This window comes from Octopus sinensis, linkage group LG5, assembly GCF_006345805.1.
Source record: "Octopus sinensis linkage group LG5, ASM634580v1, whole genome shotgun sequence".
Taxonomy (NCBI): domain Eukaryota; kingdom Metazoa; phylum Mollusca; class Cephalopoda; order Octopoda; family Octopodidae; genus Octopus; species Octopus sinensis.
The window spans coordinates 63,297,729-63,324,214 of NC_043001.1; the positions used below are offsets into that span (position 1 = coordinate 63,297,729).

Below are 26,486 nucleotides of genomic sequence, written 5' to 3' on the forward strand. Positions count from 1 at the left end.
AGGAGAAACTGCAGAAGAACTGTACAGATTTCTGGATGAGAACTATATATTACCAATGGAACAAAAAGGCTGTAAAAAGAGATGCAGAAGTACCAAAGATCAATTATTGATAGACAAAATGGTAAATCAAGATTATAAATGAAAGAGAACAAATTTGGGAGTGACCTGGATTGACTACTGCAAAGCTTATGATCTAATTACACATTCATGGATCATTAAATGCTTAGATCTATTTGGAATTGTGAGGAATGTAACATGTTTCTTGAAGAGAAGTATGGTGGGGTAGAAAACAAAACTGACATCTTATGGAAAAAGCTTGGGCACCCTGGCCATCAGAAGAGGGATTTTCCAGGATGATAGCTTATCTCTGTTGCTTTTTGTTCTCTGTGTAATCTGTCTGACCTTAGTACTTAGGAAAGTGAACCTGGGATATCAGTTAAAGGGAAAATTCCAAACAATCAACCACCTCCTCTTCATGGATGATTTGAAATTATATGGCAAGGATGAGACACAAGTGAGTTCCTTGGTGAACATGGTCCACTGTTTTAGTGCTAATATTAGAATGGAATTCGGAATGAAGAAGTGTGGAGTCTACCTAAAAAGAGGCAAGGTACAGTCCCTAGCAGAGATAGAATTACCAAATAAAGAACTGATTAAACAAATTGAAACAGAAGGCTACAAATAACCTGGGCGTACTAGAGCTCATTGAGATAATGGAGAAGAAAATGAAAGTGCAACTGAGGATGGAATAAAATCTGAGCAGTTAATACATGGGCAATAACATCACTTCAGTATGGAGCTGGAATTATAAAATGGCAAAAGAAAGAACTGATGAAAATGGATACGAAGACAAGAAAAATGTTGACAGTACACAGAGCCAGACTGTACGTGTTCAGAAGAAAGAGTGGGAGAGGTTTGATCAGTTGCAAGGATTGTATCAAAACAGAGGAAAACAGCTTAGGGTGGTATGTAAAAATACCATAGAGCCATTGTTGAAAAATGCAAAGAAGGCTGGTGTCATCAAAACTGAGAATTGTGTAATGAAAGAAAAGTTTAAAGAGGAAAAGAACACAAAAATAAAGAACAGCATGGAAAGAAATAAAAAAATTTACAGTCAATTTGCAAGAGATATGAACACCATGACAGATACAGAAGACCATTGGCCTGGAGATAGAGACAGAAGTATTTATATGTGCAGCTCAAGAACAAGAGTTAAGGACCAACTATGTGAAGTGCAGAATTGACAACACTACCGACAGTGACAAATACAGAATGTGTGATGAAAGGAGTGAAACAGTATGGCACATCATCAGTGAGTACCTGAAACTGGCACAACATGAATACAAAAGATGACATGACTACGTGGCAAGAATGATCCATTGTGAACTCTGTGGAAATCATGGCCTACAAAGAGCAAAGACGTAGTATGAACAAACCCCAGAAGGAATTGCTGAGAACGAGAAATGCAAAATCCTGTGGGATGCAATGATTCGGTGTGATCACCTGATCAGACATTGGAAACCAGACATTGTTGTGGAGAATAAAAAAGAAAGAACATGCATAATAATTGACATAGCATGTCCTGGTGACAACAGGATCAATAAGAAAGAAGAAAAAAATAAACAACAGGAGTGGCTGTGTGGTAAGTAGCTTGCTTGCCAACCACATGGTTCCGGGTTCAGTCCCACTGCGTGGCACCTTGGGCAAGTGTCTTCTACTATAGCCTCGGGTCGACCAAAGCCTCGTGAGTGGATTTGGTAGACGGAAGCTGAAAGAAGCCCATCGTATATATGTATATATATATATGTGTGTGTGCGTATGTCCCCGTCACTTAGCGGTTCGGCAAAAGAGACCGATAGAATAAGTACTGGGCTTACAAAGAATAAGTCCCGGGGTCGAGTTGCTTGACTAAAGGCGGTGCTCCAGCATGGCCACAGTCAAATGACTGAAACAAGTAAAAGAGTAACTATGATGATTTAAAATGGGAAATATGAAAGTTGTAATCAATGAGGAGAGTAAATGTGACACCAATAGTAATTGGTGCACTTGGAAGTATCAGCACTCAACTACCAACATGGCTCAAAAAAATTGATACAAGTGGGAAGGTAGAACACCTACAAAAACTAGAAAAGCACTTGGAGAGCACAGGCCTCCGCTAAGCAGCTCATTTCCACCCATATACACACATGCTGAAAATCGCCCAATTTCTGAAACCAACACCGGCAAAAATATAACCTCCTTGGCGGGGTTAAAAAAAAAAATAACACTGCCATATGATTTAAAGAAAAAAAACTTTTCAAAATAGGAATCATCTGAAGCAGTTATAATACATTAATGGCAACAGCAAGCTAGTTTCACTATACAACTAAAAAGAAACAGCAATTACCTAAAACTTGAGTGTTAAGATAGATATGCAATTAAAGTTACCAATAGAGAAACGAAAATAAACTTTGGAAACAGCAACGTCACCATAGGTTACATGGAAACGATGAATGTGTTTTCAAGGGAGATAATCAAAGAATGTAACTTTGTAATACTTCATGTAAAGTAAATGTAACAAATGAAAAATCCTTCAAGATTTCATAAAAATTCCCAGATCACTACCAAAATTTCATCATCTGTTTTTTGTGTCATTACCAACTTTTCCCGCAAGTTTCATCAAATACTGTTCACAACTTTTTGAGTTATTTTGCACACAAACGGACAGATGGACAAACCAATGTCAATGAAAACATAACTCCCTTCCTTGGCAGAGGTAATCAGCATTGCTTGGAATTGCAAGAATTCTTTACAGGGTTCTTGTGGCATGACCAGTAAACAAGTGTCACCTTAGTCTACTGTCTGTGAACAACTAACACTCTTCATCATACCAAGCAAAATAAGCCATCTTGATATGAGATCACCATGTCGTGCACATATGGTTGTGATGCATGTATCTGGTGTACCCTTATCAGACAGGTAGTCATTATGGATATATTGGGCTTCATATATTTGTAACCCAGTGTCACTTTGATGGTATGCTCTGTTCTCTCACTGAATAATAATAACAATAATAATAATAAAAATAAAAGAAAATGCCTCATGATGTAAAAAAAACTCTCAAAATATGCTGAATTAAATGTAGAACTATTAAGAATGTGGGGATATCTAGTAGGAAAGTGAAAGTTGTACCAGTTATCAGAGCATTAGGTGCTTGCAAAAACTATCATACCACCTGGACTGGCTATAAAAGCAGATGTGTGAGCACTCTGAAATTCTGTGTTCTTTGGAACAGTTAATATTTTCAAGGTCTAAGGCCTTTGAAAAAAGAAAAAAAGAAAGACAAAGACCAGTCGTTTAGATCAACACTGTGTAATGAAGAAATAACTATTGCAGTAGTAGTAGTGTGAAAGAGATCTGTCTAATGATTGCTTAATTTTATTTGATGTTTTCAGTAATTAATGAATTTCCTAGTTTATTTTCAATATAGAGTGAAAGTGTTGTGATTTAAAACTAGCAAAATAAAATGCATATTTCCAGAAATTGTGCACTGGTGTAATACAGTTTGCATACACATGTGTACAAGAACATGCAGTGTGGAGAAACAATCAGTTCTGGGAAGCTTCATTTTATCTTGATGTCCAAAAAGAAATTCGTCAACTCTATTTGCCTCACTATGAAGAACATTTTGTTGCTGAAAACACACGGGAAGAGGCAAAGAATTCAAGTTATGGCCGAGATTCGGTAGGTATGAATTTTTGACACTTGGTTTGTACCTGTTTTAGCTTTTGATTATTAATATTTAATTACTAAAAAACAATGCTGTTTATATTTAGTAACTAAAATGCAATGGTGTTATTTATATTTACATTAATAGCACCTATACCGGTTGCATGTAAAAATCACCCTCTACACTCTTAGAGTGGTTGGCGTTAGGAAGGGCATCCAACCCTAGAAATCATGCCAAACCAGATTCGAACCTAGTACAGCTCCCTGGCTTACCAGTTTTCAGTCAAACTGTTCAACCCATGCCAGCATGGAAAACGGATGTTAAATGATGATGATGAATAACTAAAATACAATATTTTTTTAACTTTCAACAACTATACTACAACAATATTGTTTATATTTAATTACTAAAATACAATGATCTTGTTAATATGTAATAACAATAGTTTAGTTGTTACTTTCAAATAATATTGCCATAATATTGATAAGTAACATAAAAATATTGCAGATATCTAATGTAATAATAAAGATATCCACTTTGCAATTATGTGGTTTTGGAAATTAAAACCCTCTATATCTTGTACAAGTATCCTTAGCCACAATCTCTAATCAACCCAAATCTTGTGAATGAAACTGGATAGAGAGAAACTGTGTGGAAGCCTGTTGGTATATAAAGTGAGTAGTAGGGAGTGTCAGTGTTCTTGGATGGTAGATCTAATTTCTTATCTAAGTCACCTGGTCTTTGGCTACCTTAAAAACAGTTCACTTTGTTGTATCTGTACTGGTATCTTGTTACCCTGCTTCCAAATGGAGCAACCCCTGAGTTTTTGCTCCTTCCTTTTTGCTTTCTTAAACCCAGTCTTGTAGGCTGTGCAAATTGTACGAATAGCAACATTTCCATACTCAGGTTTAGTCTGTTAGTGTACTAAATCTTAACAGTTTAAAATTTCTGTCTCATTATTATGAAAAATAACAATTTTATTGCTGGTTACCATCAAATTTACCTAAATTTGAATTGTTCTGATTCCAAATAATGAGAGACAGGTAGATGGGATCTTTTTTTTAATATATATATATAATTTGCTGCCAGTTGTAAACTTGTATATAAGCAGTTAAATTTTTTTAAATGCTGTTATTTCCAGATGTTATTTCAAATCTAAATGAAAGTGTCAGTTGGATGACTGAATTTTGTTGCTCCTGTCAGTGAAACATTACTGCTATTTGCCATCTAATATTTTATTCTTTAAGTTAGTTAAATGTTGCAATTCTCTCTTACCTAATACTTCTATTTCATTTTCTCCAGAGTTTAGACCCTTCAAGGAGCAAATCATGCACACCAGATACACATCGGCGTTCAGCCCCGAGTCTTTTTCGACCAAAAGAAATTGGTGCTCTTGATATTGCAGCTGAGCAGGTAATATGCCAAGCATTAATTCCTCTGGAAATAGCATAAATATTTTGGTATACACATGTAGAAGCATAGAAAATGCCATTTTAACATTCCTGACTGTCTTCCTCCAATTTCTTCCTATATATTTGTAAATATCTGTGACAATCCTCTCTTAAATAATTTCATTCAGTTCAGTTGCACTGTCTTTGTATAAAGATACTTAACTGACTTCATTAATTAACTCTTTTTAAGTCTTTATTAATTTGAATAATAATCTTAATTAATCACCCTGTGATATTATGAATAGAATATTAATTTGATGACATATGTCATAATTTGTTTTAAATTTATGCATGGTGGGTATGTTGTCAATTGCTTATTGTTTCTAATATGAGTTTAGTTGATGACTACAATTTGGAGACAAAACAGTTTTATGTCAAGTATTACTTTTTTTTCTTCATATAGCTAAGAATTTGGCCAAATCTTAGCAAAGAACAACAGGAAGAAATGGTGAACAATGAAGAGTCCACTGTCTATAGCCAGGCCATTCATTACGCCAACCGAATGGTCTATATGATGATTCCCCTTGATGTCAATCGAAGAGACAAAAACACTGTTGGCTTTGATGAGAAATGTGCTAGCAACAGCAATATAACTGCAAGGTATGACGTGTGTGTGTGTGTGTCTGTGTGTGAATATGATATTGGGTCATCCCATGAATAATGCGTTTTTTTTTTTTACTTCTTTTATTTTTCAAAATTAAGATAAACAAAGTTCTTTTGTAATCTAAAATATACTCTCCTTCCTTTTCCACAATGATTTTGAAGACTACGGAATAAATGATAACCAGATGGAACAATGTCCAGTGAATATGGTGGGTGGGGCATTGTTTCCCATTGAAACTGCTCCAGCCTTTGGAATGTCATCCACACTGTATGTGGCCAAGCATTAGACCTGTAAAGTTTCTGAGGAACTCATTGACCTAATTTGCTGACTTTTCCGATGGCACAGAGATGTCAATGAATAGTTGAACGACCAAATCCAAGCTTCTCTGCTAGTTCCTCTACAGTTACAATGGGATTTTGTTCCACCTGGGTTTGCAGGACCCTCTCGTTGAGCTCTACAGGTTTTCCAGGATGAGGCTCATCTTCTAGGCTGTAGTTTCCAACTTAGAATTTCTGGAACTACCGTTGACACTGGCTTATGCTGATCCCCAGCTAATGCATTAATATTTCTTGCACTTTCCATTGCATTGTTGCTGTTATTGAACTCATAAACCAAAATATGCCGAATATGTACCTTTGTCACTTCCATTATAGCTTTGAAAAAATAACTGTTAAAATTAAACTGCACTCATCAAAATTTGCATTAACAATAAGGACAACATAAAATTACTACTTGTTTTTATAACAAGTTGATGCAGGTACTTTATCTTGTCCCCCTCTGACTTTCAGTTAATGCAACTAAAAAAAACCATATCATTTATGGGATGACCATATATATATATATATATCATCATCATCATCATTGTTTTAATGACCATGGATGGAATTTTTTGAGGCAGATCTACAACAGGATACCATTCCTGTTGCTAACTCTCACATCTTACTAAGCAAAGTAATATTCCCCTTATTTTTAGTGCAACTATTAAATTTGAACTGCACTCTTCAAAACTTGCACTAAGAATAAGGACAATGTAAAATTACTACCTTCTTTTATAGCAAGTTGATGCAGGTAGTTTATCCCATCCCCCTGTGACTTTTAGTTGTAATGGGACAAAGGAGCATATTCAGCATATTTTGTTTTATGAGTTCAATAAAGGTAACAATGCAATGGAAAGTGCAAGGAACATTAACGCAATATGTGGGGATCAGACAATAAGCCTAAGCCAGTGTCAATGGTGGATCCAGAAATTCCAAGCCGGAAACTACAGCCTAGAAGATGAGCCTCCTTCCGGAAGATCTGTAGCACTCGATGAGGACATCCTGAAAACCCTGGTGGAACAAAATCCCATCGTAACTTTCGAGGAACAAGCAGAGAAGCTTGGATTTGGTCATTCAACCATTCATCAACACCTGCATGCCATTAGAAATTGAGTCAGTGGGTTCCTCACAAACTTTCCAAGTGTAATCATGTGCAGAGAGTGAATGTGTGCTCTTCTTTGCTGTCACATCTCATGAATGAACCTCTTTTTGACCAAATAGTGACTAGTGATGAGAAATGGGTTCTCTATAAAAATGTACAGCACCGAAGACAGTGGGTAGGGAAAGGAGAAACACCGGCACCCCAGGCTAAAGAAGGTCTTCACCATATAAGGTATTGTTATCTGTTTGGTGGGATATGAAAGGTTCAGTCTGATTGAACTTTTAAACCCAAACCAAACGATAACAAAAGAGATCTACCATGAGTAGCTTGAGCAGCATAAGTCAGCACTAGAAGAAAAATGACCATCTTTGATTTCAACATAAAAGGTGGTCTTCCATCAGGATAATGCTCAGCCACATACAGCGAGGATGACATTCCAAAGGCTGAAGCAGTTTGAATGGGAAACGATGATCCACCCACCATATTCATCAGACATTCCACAGTCTTCAAAATCATTTGGATGGAAAACAATATGAATTCTGTAGACGAGGTCAGAACAGTATTGGAGGAATATTTTTCATCACAGACAAGTAAATTTTGGAAGAGAGGCCTTGCAAGTCTACCAGATAGAGGGAAGAGCATTGTAGAAAATGAAGGAGAGTATATATTAGATTAAAAAAGAACTTTATCTTAATTTTGAAAAATAAATTAAGTGAAAAAAACCGCCTTGTTTATATGATTTTATATAATCCTAATTCAGCCATGAAACACTCATAGTCAATGTACAAGTACTTACTTTTATACTTTATATTATTATATTAATTTTTATTGTTCAATTTATACTTTATTTGATTTTAAATTAATATTTTTGTGATGAATGTTTCTTTGTATGGTATTCGCTGTGATTTTAAAAGTATTTGCTCTTATATATTATATGATTGTAATAATCTTACTGTTCAATATTATATATTATTAAAATTCTAGATTAGCATTAGTATGGTATATGTCTCACAGCATGGTTTTGGATGCGTTCTTCATTGACTGAGTCGTGGAATGGTGGTTCATCTCTAAATTAGTTATATACTTACCTGTAAGGTTGGAATAATAATTTATTCCCTAATATTATTATTATAATGCTTTAATATACTTATAATTAACAAATATTGTTTAGTTTTAACCTTCAATTTTCGTTTATTATGGAACTTGCAGGTAAGATAGAACCACTACTCTGGGACTCATCATTGAGGGACATCCCCATTCCATCGAAAAGGGAATATATCCTGAAACTTATTAATAATATAAAGGATATCATTAATAGAATAAAATGGATAGTTCACTATAATAATCGTAATATTGCCAACATTAAAGATGTGTAGAATACCAATTACATAAGCTCAAAATTTAAATCTAAAAGGGAACCCCCATATAATAGGGTAATTCAGACTCTGGAAGACAAAATTTGGAAGGTGTTTAAAAACAGTAAATTTAAAAAATACCCAAACAGACACAATGAATATTTAAGATATTTAGCAACCAAAATAAAAGAAATGTGGAATATTGAAGGAATCATAGTACAATCAGATAAAACTGGCAACCTGTTAGATACGAATTTATATGATAACCTTTTGGAAAAAGAAATAAATATAAAATATAAAATTGTCCTGGAAAATACCATTTATAATATTAATAAAGACTCTAGGTTAATCATGGAAAAATATGAAATAGACAATAAAACAGAACCTTATGAAATTACTTTGAAAGATCATAAAGACAATCTTTACTCGGACCCTAAAGTTAGACTCATATGCCCCAGTAAATCAGATTTAGGGAAATTAAGTAAATTAAATTTAGATAAATATATTAATAAACTAAATAATTTGAATTACCTTAAACTCTGGACTAGCACTAATAATACTTTAAAATGGTTTTAAAATATTAAAGACAGTAATAGTTACAAATTTATTAAAATAGACATAGATGATTATTATTCATCTATTAATAAAATTGTACTTATTAAGGCCTTAATATATGCAATGAATAAGGTGGGAATGACCAAGGATGAAGTTAAAGTAGTAAAAATGGCCAGAAAATCGTTTATCAGGTATAATAATAAATTGTGGGCTAGAAAAGACACCACGGATTTTTGTTTTTGATATCCCTATGGGAGCACCGGATTCTGCTCAGGTTACAGACCTAGTAGAGATTTACTTATTAGCAGAACTCCAATTAGAAAATCTTAAATTGGAGGGTGGATTGTATAGAAATGACCTCCTGCTAATAACAAAAAATTGCACGAATAGAACATTGGAAACATATAAGAAGAAAATATATATATTTTTTTAAAAAGAAATGAGCTTAGCATTACAATTTAAAACGAAAATAGCAATGTTAATTACTTAGATGTTAATTGCTTATGTTTTAACTTAATAACAGGTATAACTCAACCTTACCATAAAATTAACGAAAACCTGAAATATATTAATGCTAAGAGTAACCATCCACCTTCAATTAAGAAAGTATTAGCAAATAATATAGGGAAAAGAATTTCATTACTGTCTTCCAACTATGAGATATTCAATAAACATGCACCATATTATAATGAAGTGCTTCATAAGGCAGGATATAATAATAGTGTTAAATTTTTCAACAATTCTAAATATAATTATAATTTAAAAGATAATTTAAATGATGCATACATCTTTTATAACAATAAACAGAACATAAAGAAGCATCTGATGCCTGATGTAGGTAGTAATATGAACAATCAACCACATAGTAATAATAATAATAAGAAGAATAAAATATGGCTAATAATTCCTTATGGGATACAGGTTAAAACTAACATTATTAAAGAGATTTTAAATATAATTAAAACATTTATTAAAGACAACAATAAATATAAGGACATATTTTCTAGCAATAAATTTGGAATTGGTTATTCTACCACTAATAATGTTGGCAATATCATTTCATCCTTTAATAAATTTATATTAAATAAGTTTTACAATAATAAATTAAGTAATACCTACAATCAAATGTAATTGTAGAAATACGACTAAATGTAAATTTAATAATTAATGTAATGTTGAGGACATAGTATATAAATGTATAGTGATTTTGAATGATAATAATAATAGTAATAATGATAACATAAATACTACTTACATATGATCGACTTCAAATAAAATTAAATCACGGGTGGCCCAACATATAATTTTTTTAAGAACCGAAATTTAATGAATTCTACGGGCCTCAGTAAATACATTTGGGAACTTAAATCCAAAAGAATAAAATACAATTTAAAATGGGAAATAGTTTGTAAGGCTAAATCGTATAGAATAGGGAGTAAATTCTGCTTATTATGTACAAACGAATTTAAAGAGATATTATTAGCTAATAAAAAATTAACTCTTAAGATGAATGTAATATATGTAGGCATAAATTAAATTATTTATATAAGTTTAGATAATGTATTGATTTATTTAAACCCATGAAAAGTTACCAATTTATAGCTATGATTAGTAGCATTAGATACATATAATTAGCTTAGAATACACTGTAAACATTACATTATTATATACTAGCATTATGACCCATTGTTGCCGGGTCATAGTGCTAGTGTATGTATATATGTGTATATATATGTGTACATATTACATGTACATCTATATATATATATATACATCTACACATAAAATACAAAATATAAAGTTATATCTTGATATCGCTAGTGATAACAATACTCAAAATATATAACAGACTGGAATTGTAGGCCCGTCTTTTGCAATTTCGATCAATTGTATCTTGTCCTCCTTCTTGTATAGAAGTGTGGCTACAATCCAGCCTACCTCTACTTCTGGGGGGACATTTTAAATTTTTATACGGGATGTCCTACGTCCCAGATATAAAGGTAAAAATAAAATATTTCCACTTTGCAAGGTTTGAGTCGAGTACTCCCTTGCACACTCCGTTGACTCGAACCTTGCTTCTATTGTGGCAAATTTACCGCCTCTAGTTAGATATCTTTCATAGTCGCACCAAGACACTTTTTGATGGTGCTTTCCTCCAGGTGTTCAAATCTTTTTTTTCTCTACATTGTATACTTTATAGACAATAGTCTTTTCTTTAATTTAATTTTTTATTTCGTTTGATGGTATTATCCTAGATTCACCGTCTTTGTCGGTGATCAATCCATATTTCTTCCATTTTAATTTCAATGAATTCGCGCCCACCGACGGCTGCAGCGAAATTCATTTTTGGACTTTCTTCTATCAAAGGCATTCTAACAAAAATGCTTCCGTGTAAATAGTGAAAATATGGTCAATTTCCCCAAACAGGGACACAATTCAATTTTTAAACAATAACCAAAGCTCCTCCCAAAGGGGGAGGGTTACAGTTTACAATTATTTAACAAATGCAACACAACAATGTTTCCTTTACGAGGAACCAACAAACGTGATAACAATAGTTAAACAGTAATAATAATAACAACAAACCTTACGATGATCAGAAAGCAGTAGGCAGTTGAAGCTTTAGTCCTTTATGTATAAGAAATAAACCAACAGCAGTACTCTGTAAAACTGGCTGTTCGAGAAAACAGACATTACATACAGCCAAACTTCATATAGATACTTAATGCTAGCTAATTAGCAGATAATCTAATGTAAAAGCACAGCTCCATCTGGACTATTCCATTTCTGCATGCTAATTTTATTTTTAATTTATTCCCATTCATGTGAAACCACTTATTCAAGTTCAAGTCGTTGATGCAATTTTATACCAATTGCTATTTTTACTTTTGTTATGTTACGATTATATTATACTTTAGTTTGATTTTAATTATTACTTACTACATATAATTCAATTGTTATTATTATTTTTATTGTTAAAGTTAAAGTATCTGACATAAAATAGAGAAATGTTTTTGTTTCACTTTTAACACGTAATACTGAAATAGTGGAGAAGATATGATATTGCTATAGGCTCGCTCTAGGCAAGAAGTTGAACATTTTTTTGCCCATGAAACTACATGGACCCTAAGTAAGGCATGTGTAAAATTTGAATGAAATTGGTTCTGTAGTTCTCAAGTTTTAGGGAAATAGACAGACAGACACACATTCTGAGTTTTATATATATAGAGATAATTAGAATAAATAATTACCTTTCTACTAATAAAGAATTAACGATAATATGTGCATTGTTACAGTGTTTTATAGCATTATTTACATAATATAAATTTCGTATGTGTTATAGTTATAATTTTTGTAGATTTAAAAGTTTAAGTATCTTAAATCTTCAATGAATAATATACTTTAGGTAGACCTCCTTTTTCGATAATTTCGTTATTACTATGGTAAATTTAATATGTATTAATCTCTGGATAATGGATGCCATAGTTATCACGTGACTTTTCAGTATAACTGCTAAAGTACATTTTTTTCAGTTTAATCTACAGTGGGTTGCCGGCGGAAAAGTCATGTTTTTTAAACTTATTCTAAACAATATCGACATAAGTCTTTTATTAGCTTTATACACTAACACGTATTTACTTTTAGTTACATTCGCCACAATGAATTAATCATGTTTACAATGATACTCTATTTGAATTTTTATTGCGTAACTTTTAATAATAATATTAATGTCTTTAACTTAGGGATTACTTTACAGGTTTGCTTCTTTATATATATTTTTATTCCTTATTATTTTCTTATAATTTTTTTTTATCCCTTATCATATTATGGGGTAAATTAAAATTTTAGTTTTTAGGTTTTTTTAGGAATTTGACCTGATGAGTGACTGTTTTTAGGAGTAAAATCATTTTTCCTTTCTAATGAACTTGGATATGGTTTTCTTATATGATTTTATATAATCCTAATTCAGCCATGAAACACGCGTAGTCAATGTACAAGTACTTACTTTTATACTTTATATTATTGTATTAATTTTTATTGTTCAATTTATACTTTATTTGATTTTAAATTAATATTTTTGTGATGAATGTTTCTTTGTATGGTATTCACTGTGATTTTGAAAGTATTTGCTCTTATATATTACATGATTGTAATAATCTTACTGTTCAATATTATATATTATTAAAATTTTAGATTAGCATTAGTATGGTATATGTCTCACAGTATTGTTTTGGGACGCATTCTTCATTGACTGAGTTGTGGAATGGTGGTTCGTCTCTAAATTAATTATATACATATATTATATATTACGAAATTCAGTCTAATATTATTATACTGAATTTTACCTGTAAGGTTGGAATAATAATTTATTCCCTAATATTATTATTATTATTATTATATATATATATATATATATATATATATATATATATATAATATATATATATATATATATATGAATTTTTATAATTTTTTGTTTGAAGCCTAGTACTTATTATATTGGTCTCTTTCACTGAACTGTTAAGTCATGGGGATGTAAACACATCATCACTGGTTGCCAAGCAGTGGTGGTGGGAACAAAGGCATACACAATGATAAACACACATGCACACACACACACATATATGACAAGCTTCTTTCAGTTTCCATTGAACAAATCTACTCACAAGGTTTTGGTTAGCCTGAGGCTATAGTAGAAGACACTTACCCAAGGTGCCATGTGGTTGAGAAATAAGTTTCTTACCACATAGTCATGTCTGTCTATGCATGTATATATATATATATATATCACAAATATAGGGATTTGTTATCTAATTCCTGTTGAAATTATTTGTCAGTAACTGGTTAGAAGTTTTATAGTCTGTTGCATTTATAACATTACGTTAACTCAGAATTGAAAAGGGGGTGCAAAAGTAATTTGTTTATGAATGATAGTATAGTTATTTAGGCAGTAATAATGTCACTCTTCAAATGTATCATGGAGAGCTAAATGTCTATAATTATAGAATCAAATATCTCAAATCCATAGCTTATTACTTGCAGGCACATTCAGTTAAATTTTAATTTGGAAGATATCAGCCAAGCTTCTTGTGTGACTTAAGATATATATTAATATTTCAGCCTTGCCGAAAGTGATAGTCTTGATGCTGAAAGTGGATTTGACGAGAGTGAAGCCTCTGATGTTGGTGCCAATGCCATTCGTTTTGTAACTCGATTTGTTGACAAAGTGTGCAGTGAAAGCAGTGTAACACAAGAACACCTTAAATCACTTCATCAGATGATTCCAGGTGAATATTTAACAGCAACACATTTCTCTTCACTTCACATATTTAATGAATTTCTTCTGTTTCTGAAACACACTCCTAAATGTTCATTTCCTTTCAGGTGTGGTTGCCATGCACATTGAAACACTGGAGTCAATTCATAGAGAAAGCAAGCGCCTTCCCCCTATTCAGAAGGTTGGTCACCAAATTTTTCTATTAATTTACTATTCCATCTACAATTGTCTCTTTGGTCATTATTACAAAACTTTCTGATGTTTGGAACTTTCCAACTGTTCATCCCATGCTCCTAGTCATTATCATCATTTAGCGTCCGCTTTCCATGCTAGCATGGGTTGGACGGTTCAACTTGGGTCTGTGAAGCCGGAAGGCTGCATCAGGCCCAGTCTGATCTAGCAGTGTTTCTACGGCTGGATGCCCTTCCTAACGCCAACCACTCCGTGAGTGTAGTGGGTGCTTTTTATGTGCCACCCGCACAGGTGCCAGGCGAGGCTGGCAACGGACACAAACGGATGGTGCTTTTACGTGCCACCGGCATGGAGGCCAGATGGGGCAGCACCGGCAACGGCCATGATCGGATGGTTTGCTTAACCACAGCTGCAATTTCCACTGATGTTGATCGACCTCAATTTTGCCAGGTTTTCCTGGGTCTACCTCTTCCACAGGTCCCCTCAACTGCCAGGGTGTGGCACTTTCGCACACAACTATCTTCAGCCATTCTCGTCACATGACCATACCAGCGCAAACGTCTCTCTTGCACACAACAACTGATGCTTCTTAGGTCCAACTTTTCTCTCATGGTACTTACACTCTGTCGATTATGAACACTGACATTACACATCCATCGGAGCATACTAGCTTCATTTCTTACCAGCTTACGCAAATCCTCAGCAGTCAGAATTCTATAACTCCTTACACCATTTGTATTCTGATATTAATGAAGCTTTTTTGTTGGCCCCTAAGAGTAAATAAAGTACCATGAGTTTAAAACATACTGCAAAACATTGTGGTTGTTGCTCCATTGATGATTCTATGATCCCTTATTGTAGTAGTGCCTGTGGTAGTGTATGGTATTGATAATAGTGGTTAAAAATACATATCTTGCACTTACCTGCAGATTTCAATTAATTTTCTAGTGGATAAGAAACAAGATGTAACATTAAAAACTAATAAAGTGAAGTGATATTCTTTGAATTGAGATTGAAAATGAATTATAGATGGGGATGTACTATGAATTTAGAATTTTGCTGGTAGTATGTAACCATAACAAGTATTTCTTACTTAGCGTACAATTATAGGATTGTGTGATGGTCTGTCTATGAGAGTACTGACTATTATACATCTGGTTTGCCAAAAACTGACATCTGTTAAGAATTTGTAAATGCTATGAAGAACTGCTAGCAGAATGATGGTATGAAGAAGATTTTATTAAAGTGTTTTGGTATACTGGAATTCTTACCTTGAAGTTTTTAGGGATCTTTTCTGTTTGGCTGCCACTATTCAGTTTCTTCAATTTTTGTTCCAGCTGATTTCATATTTGGCATGTTGATGTAGTTTCATTGCTATGAAATTCATTTTTGTCATAAATCAATAAATAAAGAGTTAATAGCTTTTAAAGTTTGCAAATTTTAGGTAATTTTAGCCAGTCAAAAGCTACAGACATAGGTGCCTGTTTCCATAGTAACAAACAAGCTGCTTACCACATATTCTTTTTGTTGCTTATTAAATGCTTAAAACACATGCAGTATGAGATGTGCTAAAAATAACAGCTAAATAGGCCTTGAATCATCAAAATGCTACATTCTCTCTACTTTTACTCTCCTTTTCTGTATTACCTGTCATCACCCTGCACACTTTTATTCTGGGCTTCTGTCATCCCTCTGTCCCTTAGGTCACATAGATCCCTGTCAACTCCCTGCCATCTCATTCACATTCCATTCAATATGCATACCTATCTTTGTATACTGACTTCTCTTATCACTCACCCTCTATAACATCACTGTCATTCATGCCTCTCTCAATCATGTTTCTCACTTTGTAAAAAGGTAGATGTGTGTGCAGAAATGTGGGGTTGTAAGGTCTCTTTAGTCATGACATGAACTTAGTTATGTCTCTAGAGCTAATGTCATAAAAATCACAGCCAGTACACCCTGTTAAGGTGGGTGAGGTCCCTTTAGTTTTGTTCAGGACATGACACCTTTCTTATGTGTTGGTGGCATGAAAAAGTACTTGTAGGTCAATTGTAGGTTAGAGAGAGCATCCAGCTGTGGAAACTAAGTCAAAAATATAACAAGCCACAAGATCTGCCTGACATGTCTAGGTGAGCAGATCTAGTTAACCCATGCCATAATGGACAGTACATGTAAAACAATGACAATGACGATTTATCAAACAAAATTTGATTGGTTTATAATATAAAATGTGGATTAAAATGTGGATATTGGATTAATTTATGTCAATATATTAAGACATTTTGAAGACTAAGTTGTAGAATATTCAAAGGTATTGTACCTTACTACTATCAGTTTGTTACTTTGTAATACAATTACAGGATATCATTACAAACAAATGCTAGTATCTTTGGGTAATATTCAGATTTTATTACAATTTTGTAGTCTTTATAAATGTGATATGAGAGTTACAGTAATCTTAATGTGTTAAAACTTTAATTCTCTGTTATTTTTTTTTTTATTGTAGCCTAAAATCCTGGAACCAACAATTCTCCCTGGAGAAGAAATTGTTATGGAAGGTTTACGTGTATATCTGTTACCTGATGGGCGTGAGGAAGGTGTTGGTGGTTCATTAGGAGGTCCCTGTTTATTACCTGCTGAAGGAGCTATATTTCTGACCACATACAGGATCATTTTTAAAGGAATCCCTTGTGATCCTCTAGGTAAGTTGGTTTCAATAAAATTAATGTGACTTCAAAACAAATCCAACATCTAACATCTCAATTAGTATAAACAGTATTTTAAGCTTGTCTTGTGGAAAATTTTTGCTGTCCACGTGATAGAAATATAATTTTTAAAATTTCTAGTGTTACATGTAAAGTTTGCATTTCTTTTCATCTGTTGTTAATTGCTATCAGTGAAGTGCAAGATGTGGTCCTCTTACCTGTTGAATCCTGTAGAACTGTCTAACCTATACTAGCATAGAGAATAGACATTAAATGATGAGGATGGTGATACATTTTTGTTAGATTTCACTGGTGTTGAGGACATTTTGATATAGGTTTCCGTGAGATGGACCCATTGCTAATTTTGCTGGTTTTGTTCAGTTAATGAAGAGAAAAATTGTGAAGAACCATAGAAAATTTAGATTAAAATTTTAAATAAAGCCATTATATGAAAGTTATTATCAACAGATATGTCAGGAGATTGTTATTAATTATTATGGCAACAAGCTGGCTGAACCATTAGTGTGTCAGACAAAATGCTTAACAGAATTTTTTCCAGCATTTTACATTCTGAGTTCAAATCCTACTGAGGCCAACTTTGCCTTTCGTTCTTTACAGCCAATAAAATGAGTGCCAATAAAGTACTGGAGTTGATATAATCAACTAATCCTTCTCCATAAAATTGCTGGTCTTGTGCCAAAATTTGAAACCATTATTTTGCTGGGTATGAATATTATTATTATTATTATTGAGTGATATTGAGTTTTATTGCATAAGTAGATGTAAAGGTTTTGTCTTCTTGATGCCATTTATGGTAAGTGTACAAATGTGGCAAGCTAATGGAGAAGACTCTATATAAACACTTTAACCAGCTAGAAATAATAGATAAGTCACCCTAAAATCACACTCTGTTATTTTAAAAAGAAGGAAAGCAAATATATTTTGTCTAAAAAAATCCTACAGGATACTCATTGCTGGAATGTCTTTGATGGTAGGTTTGATTGATCAAAATTCACTTAGGACTGACCAAATTTTTACCCTTCTTATTACAACTTCACTTCTTTGTTCTGTTTATATAAAATCAACCACAAATATCAATCAAGATAAAAAAGGTTATTCTGTGTGTTGATAGTACAACTCCCAAATTCCTTCTCATATTTGATGTTGAAGATGTCTATAATTCATTCCCTTCCAAGATTAGGAGTTTCAATCAAAAATGTACCTTAATTGAAGTAAAAAAAACTTAGGTTTCTATCATGGTGCCATATCTCTGCTAGGTATGTATAGTATTGAAATTTTTTCTGTTATTTCTCCCTCACCAAAATACCTCTCAAAACATCCAACTATCAATTTTCTTCAACGTCATGTTTTTCAACAGCCTGTGAGCAGATAGTTGTGCGATGTTTCCCTGTTTCTACACTCACCCGGGAGAAACGTATCAGTGTTCAATATTTACAACATCTTGATCAGTGGTTGCATGAAGGTTTGCAGTTACGTTCCAACATCTTTCAGGTAGGTGCATTATTTCTGGATTGATTCTGAGTGGAACAAAGCAGGATTTTGGTATAGGTGATAGAACAAAGCTAGATGGTAGAAGGAAGGTAGATTTGGGTATATATGGGAGAATAAAGGTAGATTTTTAAACCGTTTTAGTCTGGAGAAAGGGGCTGTGACCCTAGCCTTTATAATTTCACCAAGATGGCGTAAGTACAAGAAGGTGGCGGTTGTTGTATAACTGAAAATTGATGCGTGTGTACATATATATATATAAGTATATATGTATGGATATATTGTATAATTGTATATGTAATTATATTAAGTAAGAAGAAGATGGATTTGGTGTTAAACTTTATTCTGTACAACATTCATTTCAACCTGTCCTGATATTGTCCTTTATGTGTTGGACTCTGTTCAACATGTGTTGCATCCATTTTGTAGTCTGGAGCTTATCAGGTACATCCATAGATAAAGTTGTGTCTCACTAAAGATCTTGAGTGTCAGCTGCTATGTTGTTATACACCCATCTAGTTAGGGAATGAATAAAATGTAAAAATTCAAATATGAATGTGGAAAACTTGCGTTCCTGTTTAGATAACATGACCTCATCAACTTTCACTTGCATAGCAGAAAACGAAAGTAGAAGAGAAGAAAGAAAAAAAAAAAGAGAACAGGGCAATGAATATTTAGTCAAACAGTTATGTGTACACACATTGAGACACACAGACAGACGCACACGCACATATATATCCTACACATGTTCATATGCCCATTCATATACCCATACACACATACACCCTTTCACACACTTGTCTAAATGTGTATGTGTGTGTGTGTATATATATATATATATATATATATATATATATATATATATACACAATGAAGCTTTACTATAGCATCATATATTATCAACTGCTATTTACAGTAAATATTAGTGCATTGTTGTAGCACTATTTATACTTTAACCTGATGATGCTTTGTTTTACTGGGAAGCAATACTACTGTATTGCACTATTTAATTATTTTTTTCTTTGAAAACTTTTTCACTGTTCTCCGTCTGTTAATGGCCAAACATTTCAGATGAGTATATACTGGCATTGATGTAACGACAGTTGAGATTTTGTCTAGCTGATGAGAATTAATCAAATTTACATTAACATAATTTGGGAAGTTCAAAACCCAGGTCCTAATTATCCACATCTGGGTTGTACATTTATTTAATGTTCTTCCTCCAGGTAAGATGAAATCTTTTATCATCACCGCCTGCTAACATTTTTGCTCGTATATATATACAGTGAAGCTTTACCAAAGCATCATATATTATCGACTGCTATTTACAGTAAATATTGGTGCATTGTTGTACCACTATCGTATTTATACTTTAACCTGATGGTGCTTTGTTTTACTAGGAAGCAATACTACTGTATTGCACTATTTAATAATTTATATATATATATACACACATAAACTCACTTGGAAATAGATGTTGTGTTCAATTAAATAATAATGTATATATAAAATATAAGTATATATACATGCATATATGGGTACAGGACCCCAGCAACAGTGCAGTTAACATGAAATATGTAAACAACAAAAAAAAAATGGAAAACAGGACAAGTAAACACAAAGAAAGAATCCTTCATCAGTTGTTGGCTGTCTATCTACTCCTCATTTCAAGCATTCAGTGACAATATGGACCCAGTACTTAGACAAATACAGAAGTATATCCTCATTACCCATACTAAATAAGAAATACATGTAGAAGGTAGGGATACTCCAATGACACAGATACCACCCACACATCATAAATACGCAGACGCATTTGTAATTAGGCAGTTAAGTAGGTAAATAGGTAGGTAGGTTGGTACATAGGTAGTACATAAGACAGATACACACATGACCATACATACATACACACACACACACACTAGCATGCATGCACACACAAGGAAGCAGAACTATGCACACGTGCATACACACATATATACATAAAGACATGAATATGCAGAGTACATACATATATACATTCATACACAAACACAGTCTCAAACAGACAAATGTGGCCTCCATAACAAACTAAATCAAAAGTCATTGAAAAGGGTGCCAGTAGCAATGAAAGAGCTTTGACAAACAAAATGATGTACAGTTTAACCAAATTAAACACACAATGAATTAGTTAGTTGGATATTTAAGCAATTGTCTAATAATAAAGGAGTAGAATTGAATCAGTGCATGTGTTAATAATATTGGCCTAATGACTGTCCCTAGACACAACAAAATTTGTTTCAACATATAAATTCACATAAAGAATCTTGCAAACCAGATACAAAGACAATATATATGTATGTATCTATGTATGTATGTACGTAGTTACATACGTATGCATGTTTGTATGTATGTATGTGTGTGTGTGTGTGTGTATGTATACATATATATATATATATATATATAGTTGTTAAAGAGGACAACAAACATTAAGACAAGGCAAACATCTCAAATCATCTATATTATTATTATTGGAAAAAAATCAAAGTCTTACAGCTATTTCTGGGATATCCTAGAGTATGGGATATTCTGTCATCAGAGACAAATAAGAAAAATGAGAAAGGTGTAGATTAATGAAATGACAGTATAGAGGACAGGAGTAAAGGAATAAGGAGATGAAGAAAGAGAAGAAAAAAGAAGCATAAAAGTTCACAGTTCAAATTTCTGATTTTGTAGAAATAAGTCCTTAAGTACATTCCGTTATTAAACATTGATATTTTGGCATCTTTTCTGGATGTTTACAATATCAGGACTTTAACCCACATGGATTTATGCAGGATTGCACCTAAGGACTTATGGACTTATTTCTATAAGTTTGGAAAGTTGAACTGAGAACTTTTATGCTTCTTTTTTCCTCTCCTTATTCCTTTACACCTGTCCTCTATGTTGTCATTTCATTAATCGATACCCCACTTTTTTTCCCTATTTGTTTCTGATGACTGAATATCCCAGATATTCCAATAATAATAATGTATACGACTTGAGATGTTTGCCTTGCCTTAACATTTGTTGTCCTCTTTAACAATTACATATCCGCTATATCAGAAACCTGCAATGGCCCCAAAACTACCATCTCAGCTATAATCTTGGAGCCTTAGTCATCCATTACAACACTTACCTAGCATACATAATCGTTTAGATCACCTGTGAACTAAGCACCCATATTTTGTATATATGTATGTAAATGTGCGTGTATGTATGTGTATATGTGTGTGTGTGTGTATCATCATTTAACGTCCATTGTCCATGCTGGCATGGGTTTGACTGGGCTAGCATGCTGGAAGGCTGCATCAGGATCCAGTCTGATTTGGCATGGTTTTCTACTGCTAGATGCCCTTCCTAACACCAACCACTCTGAAAGTGTAATGGGTGCTTTTACATGCCACTGACATGGGTGTCATTTGCGTGACACCGGTATCTGCTATGACTGCAATTTTGCTTGGCTTGATGGGTCTTCTTCTCAGACATGTATATGTGTGTATGTCTGTATATATATATATATATATATATATATATATATATATATATACACACATGTCTTATGTGAATACGTACTCCTTTATTATTTTATTTGTTTGTATCTTCCCTTACACATGCACCCTTGTATGTATGTGTGTGTGAGTGTATACATGTATGTGTGTGTGTATGTATCTATCTATGACTGTATATCCTTATGTGTTAAGTGTATACATTTTCTATTGTAAATTAATACTAATTTTCTCCTTCATACATTCGTTTTTGTCCTTATCCTTTTTTTTATTGTTTCCCCTACCTCGGGCTAGTTTTTGAGGAAGAGAACTCTTTTGAATACACTGGCCTGGCCTGTCCTGTCTGTGATCATTGCTTTTCTTTAAATTTTTTTTTTTTTTTCTCTGTTTTTATGTACATTTTTACTTAAATGTTGTATCATTTTCAAACATAGTCTTGTCTCTCAGCTTTAAGCTTCTTGTAATATATATATTACGGAGGTATACTCGCATAGCAAGTGATTTGATCTGAGATCGTGTGCTGGAACGAAAACAATTGCAGTGTGGAAGGTGTTTGTAAGCCATTTAAGAAACACACAAAACCCGTTCGATTCACTTCAACATTTAAGTTTAATTTGTCAAAATATTTTCATCGCTAAAATCCGCGACCTGTTCACTGACAAAGATGCAGCACGGATTTTTGTCAGTGAACAGGTCGCGGATTTTAGCGATGAAAATATTTTGACAAATTAAACTTAAATGTTGAAGTGAATCGAACGGCTTTTGTGTGTTTCTTAAATGGCTTACAATATATATATATTTTTTTTCGTTTTTCAATATTAATATGTATATGTATAACTCTCTATGGCTTTTTTCTGCTACTGAACCTGTTGCATTATATTCCACTAGACACACATGGGCTTGTTTACATTATTCTTCGTCTTGACCTGTTACTATTTCTTTAAACATATCTGTTAGAGTTTTAATTTTATGTTATAGTTTACTGCACATATAGACTTGCATACACTTGATATGACTTTCTTTTTCGTCTCTCTCACTACTATTATTATTTTTCCCTTTGACAACTTGTTTGTAAATATCCAATTTTTCCCTATTACCCCATCTGTATTTTATTTTATTTTATTTTATTAAACTTTTTTTCCAAAAATTCCTCACACTGATGAGAATTATAATTACTATGATTATAATTTTTTCTTACATATTTGTATTGTCTTTCGAAACGTGTATGTATTGAATCCAATTTTGTATTAAATCTAATTTTGATTCAACATCTTTTTTCTCCATTTTTTTTACTTGTTTATGACATAATTATACCTATAACGATATTTTTCAACTATTATTTTCATATTCTTATTACTTGCTCTGGCTGATTTTTATGAATATGATGAAATTTATTAGAAATCATTTTATTCTCTCTTTTTGGATCTCACAAAATGTTTGAATTGTTCTTTCTGAACTTATTTTTTCTCACATATATATGTTTATATGTGTGTGTGTAGATAAATATGTATGTAGATATGTGTGTGAGTGTGTGTATGTGTATATTTACTCTTTTACTCTTGTTTCTGTCATTTGACTGTGGCCGTGCTGAAGCATGTCCTTGGGGAACTTTAGTCAAACAAATCGACTCCAGAACTCATTTTTGAAGCCTAGTACTTATTCTATTGTCCTCTTTTTGCCAAACCATTAAGTTACAGGCGCATAAACACACCAATACAGGTTGTTAAGCCGTGATAGTGGTGGCGAGGGGACAAGCGCAGACACAAAGACACACACATACATATATACAGCAGGCTTCTTTCAGTTTCTCTCTACCAAATCTACTCAAGGATTTGGTCGAACCAAGGTTATAGTAGAAAACTCAAGCCCAAGGTGCCATACAGTAGAACTGAACCATGTGATTTGGAAGCAGGCTTCTTACCACACAGCTATGCCTGTGCCTTATATATGTGTGTGTGTGTGTGTTTATCATCATCATCTGTCTGCTTTCCATGATGGCGTGGGAGCCAGTCAGGTGGCATTGGTATCAGCCACACTTAAATGGTACTTTTTACATGGCACAGGTGCCAGGCAGCACTGGCATCAGCCATGACTACAATTTCACTTGGCTCAACAAGTTTTCTCAAGCACAGCATATTGCCCAACAATTGAAGGGGTACTTTTAAATGGGCAAGTTATGCAACACTTGCATCGGCCATGGCTACAATCTCACTAGTCTTGCCAGGTCTTTTCAAGCACAGCATATCTCCAAAGGTCTTGGTCGCTTGTCATTGCCTCTGTGAGGCCCAGTGGTTGAACGTCGTACTTCGCCACCTCATCCCATGTCTTCTTGGGTCTACCTCTTCCACAAGTTCTCTCCACTGTTAGGGTGTGACACTTCTTTACACAGCTGTCATCATCCATATGCAACACATGACTATACCAGCACAGTTGTCTCTCTTGCACACCACATTTGATGCTTCTTATGTCCAACTTTTCTCTCAGGGTGCCTACACTCTTTCGTGTATACACTCTGACATTACACATCTAGCAGAGCATACTAGCTTCATTTCTTTCAAGCCTGCGCATGTCCTCAGCAGTCACAGTCCATGTTTCACTGCGGTGTAGCATGGCTGTTTGCACACAGGCATCATAAAGTCTACCTTTTACTCTGAGTGAGAGGCCTTTTGTTACCAGCAAAGGTAGGAGCTCTCTCTGAACTTTGTCCAGGCTATTCTTATTCTAGCAGCTCTGCTTTCAGAGCATCCACTCCTGCTACTGTCTTGGTTACTTAGGTAACGGAAGCTATCAACTACTTCTAGTTTTTCTTCCTGGCATATGATGGAATCATATATATATATATATAAATGTATGCACACACACACATACGTGTGTGTGTCTTTTTGTGTCTGTCCCCAACCACTACTTGACAACCTTTGTTGGTGTGTTTATATCCCCTTAACTTAGTGGTTCAACAAAAGAGACCAATTCTTTAAGTCCCCGACATAAAAATGAATAATAAGTACTAGTGTTGATTTGTTCAACTAAAGGCAGTGCTCCAGGATGGCAGAGAACTCACTGCTATTTTAGCTCCAAGACTACCTGACCATATGATTTTGACCTTTTTATGGTCATCCTCGGTGATGGATACTTGTCGGCTAGACATAGCAGTAATTCACTCTAGCTTACAATATATAGAAAAATAAGTGACATACAGTCACTGATCTTGCAACAAGCAAACTAGCTTGTCAAGAAAATCTCTATAAGAGATATGTATTTATATATATATAATATATAATATATATATATATATAATATATTTATAATATATATAAATACATATCTTGTAGGGAGAGAGAGATATATATATAGATATATGTGTGTATGTACACATATGATACCAAATGATTGAAAGAATGAATATACACTTAAAAATATACAATCCTATGAATTCACATGTGAAAAACATATGAAGCTCTGCAATCAGGCACACACATATATTCAGATATGAACTTCTAAGAGCACACATTAAATATGTATAATGCAGGTTTTGTTATCTGTGTGTGTGCACTATTTATTTATAAAATTCAAACTTAATAGAAGGGAGATAATTCAGGAGTTGTTCCCCTTGAGATGTATATTTATTTGTTTACTGCTATATCTTGATTTCACATGATTTTATTGTTTTATCCAAGATGGAGATGAACACCAATGTCCCATGTAGCAGACTTGAATAATTGTTGAGGGATATCTCTCTCAATATGAAACCAATGGTTGCCTAGTTATCCCACAAATAAAGGATATTTATCCACCAATCCACTCATTCTTGCCGTTTGGCATTAACATAGGGCCTTAGGCTCAATTCAGATGGCTGTGTGAAGCTGCTGGAGACTGGTCGATCTCTGATCGAAGAAGGTTGTTGCTGGAAAGCCACATGTGTAGCAGCAGGATTTAGCTCCTTGCCATACCTGCAGAAAGAGTCCCATGGATTACTATATGTGGGACATAGTTGAGAAAGACACTAACTGCTCTGCCTGCAACACCAAGGCCAAGCTGGTGATCAAGATCAAGGAGGTATTCAAAGATCTTCCAAGGGACACAGTGAGGAACACATGCACCAAGTTCTGGAGCCATTTTGAGGCCATGGTAGACGCTGAGGGCAGCTACTTTGAGTAAATTGTTATCTCTCAGTGATAATGT

At 33.7% G+C, this 26,486-nt stretch overlaps 1 protein-coding gene across 1 annotated transcript in view; it reads left to right on the forward strand.

Moving 5' to 3' along the window:
- The window catches only part of LOC115212161 (myotubularin-related protein 13), a gene marked incomplete at its 5' end in the record, with an annotated part of 221,051 nt that overhangs the window by 99,064 nt on the left and 95,501 nt on the right, over window positions 1-26,486 (forward strand). Inside the window, 7 exons of the mRNA XM_029781000.2 lie at window positions 3,520-3,723; window positions 5,012-5,122; window positions 5,564-5,760; window positions 14,215-14,381; window positions 14,479-14,552; window positions 17,073-17,268; window positions 18,650-18,783. Of these exons, the coding sequence (XP_029636860.2) occupies window positions 3,520-3,723; window positions 5,012-5,122; window positions 5,564-5,760; window positions 14,215-14,381; window positions 14,479-14,552; window positions 17,073-17,268; window positions 18,650-18,783 (1,083 nt within the window). The remainder of the gene's footprint in view (window positions 1-3,519; window positions 3,724-5,011; window positions 5,123-5,563; window positions 5,761-14,214; window positions 14,382-14,478; window positions 14,553-17,072; window positions 17,269-18,649; window positions 18,784-26,486) is intronic.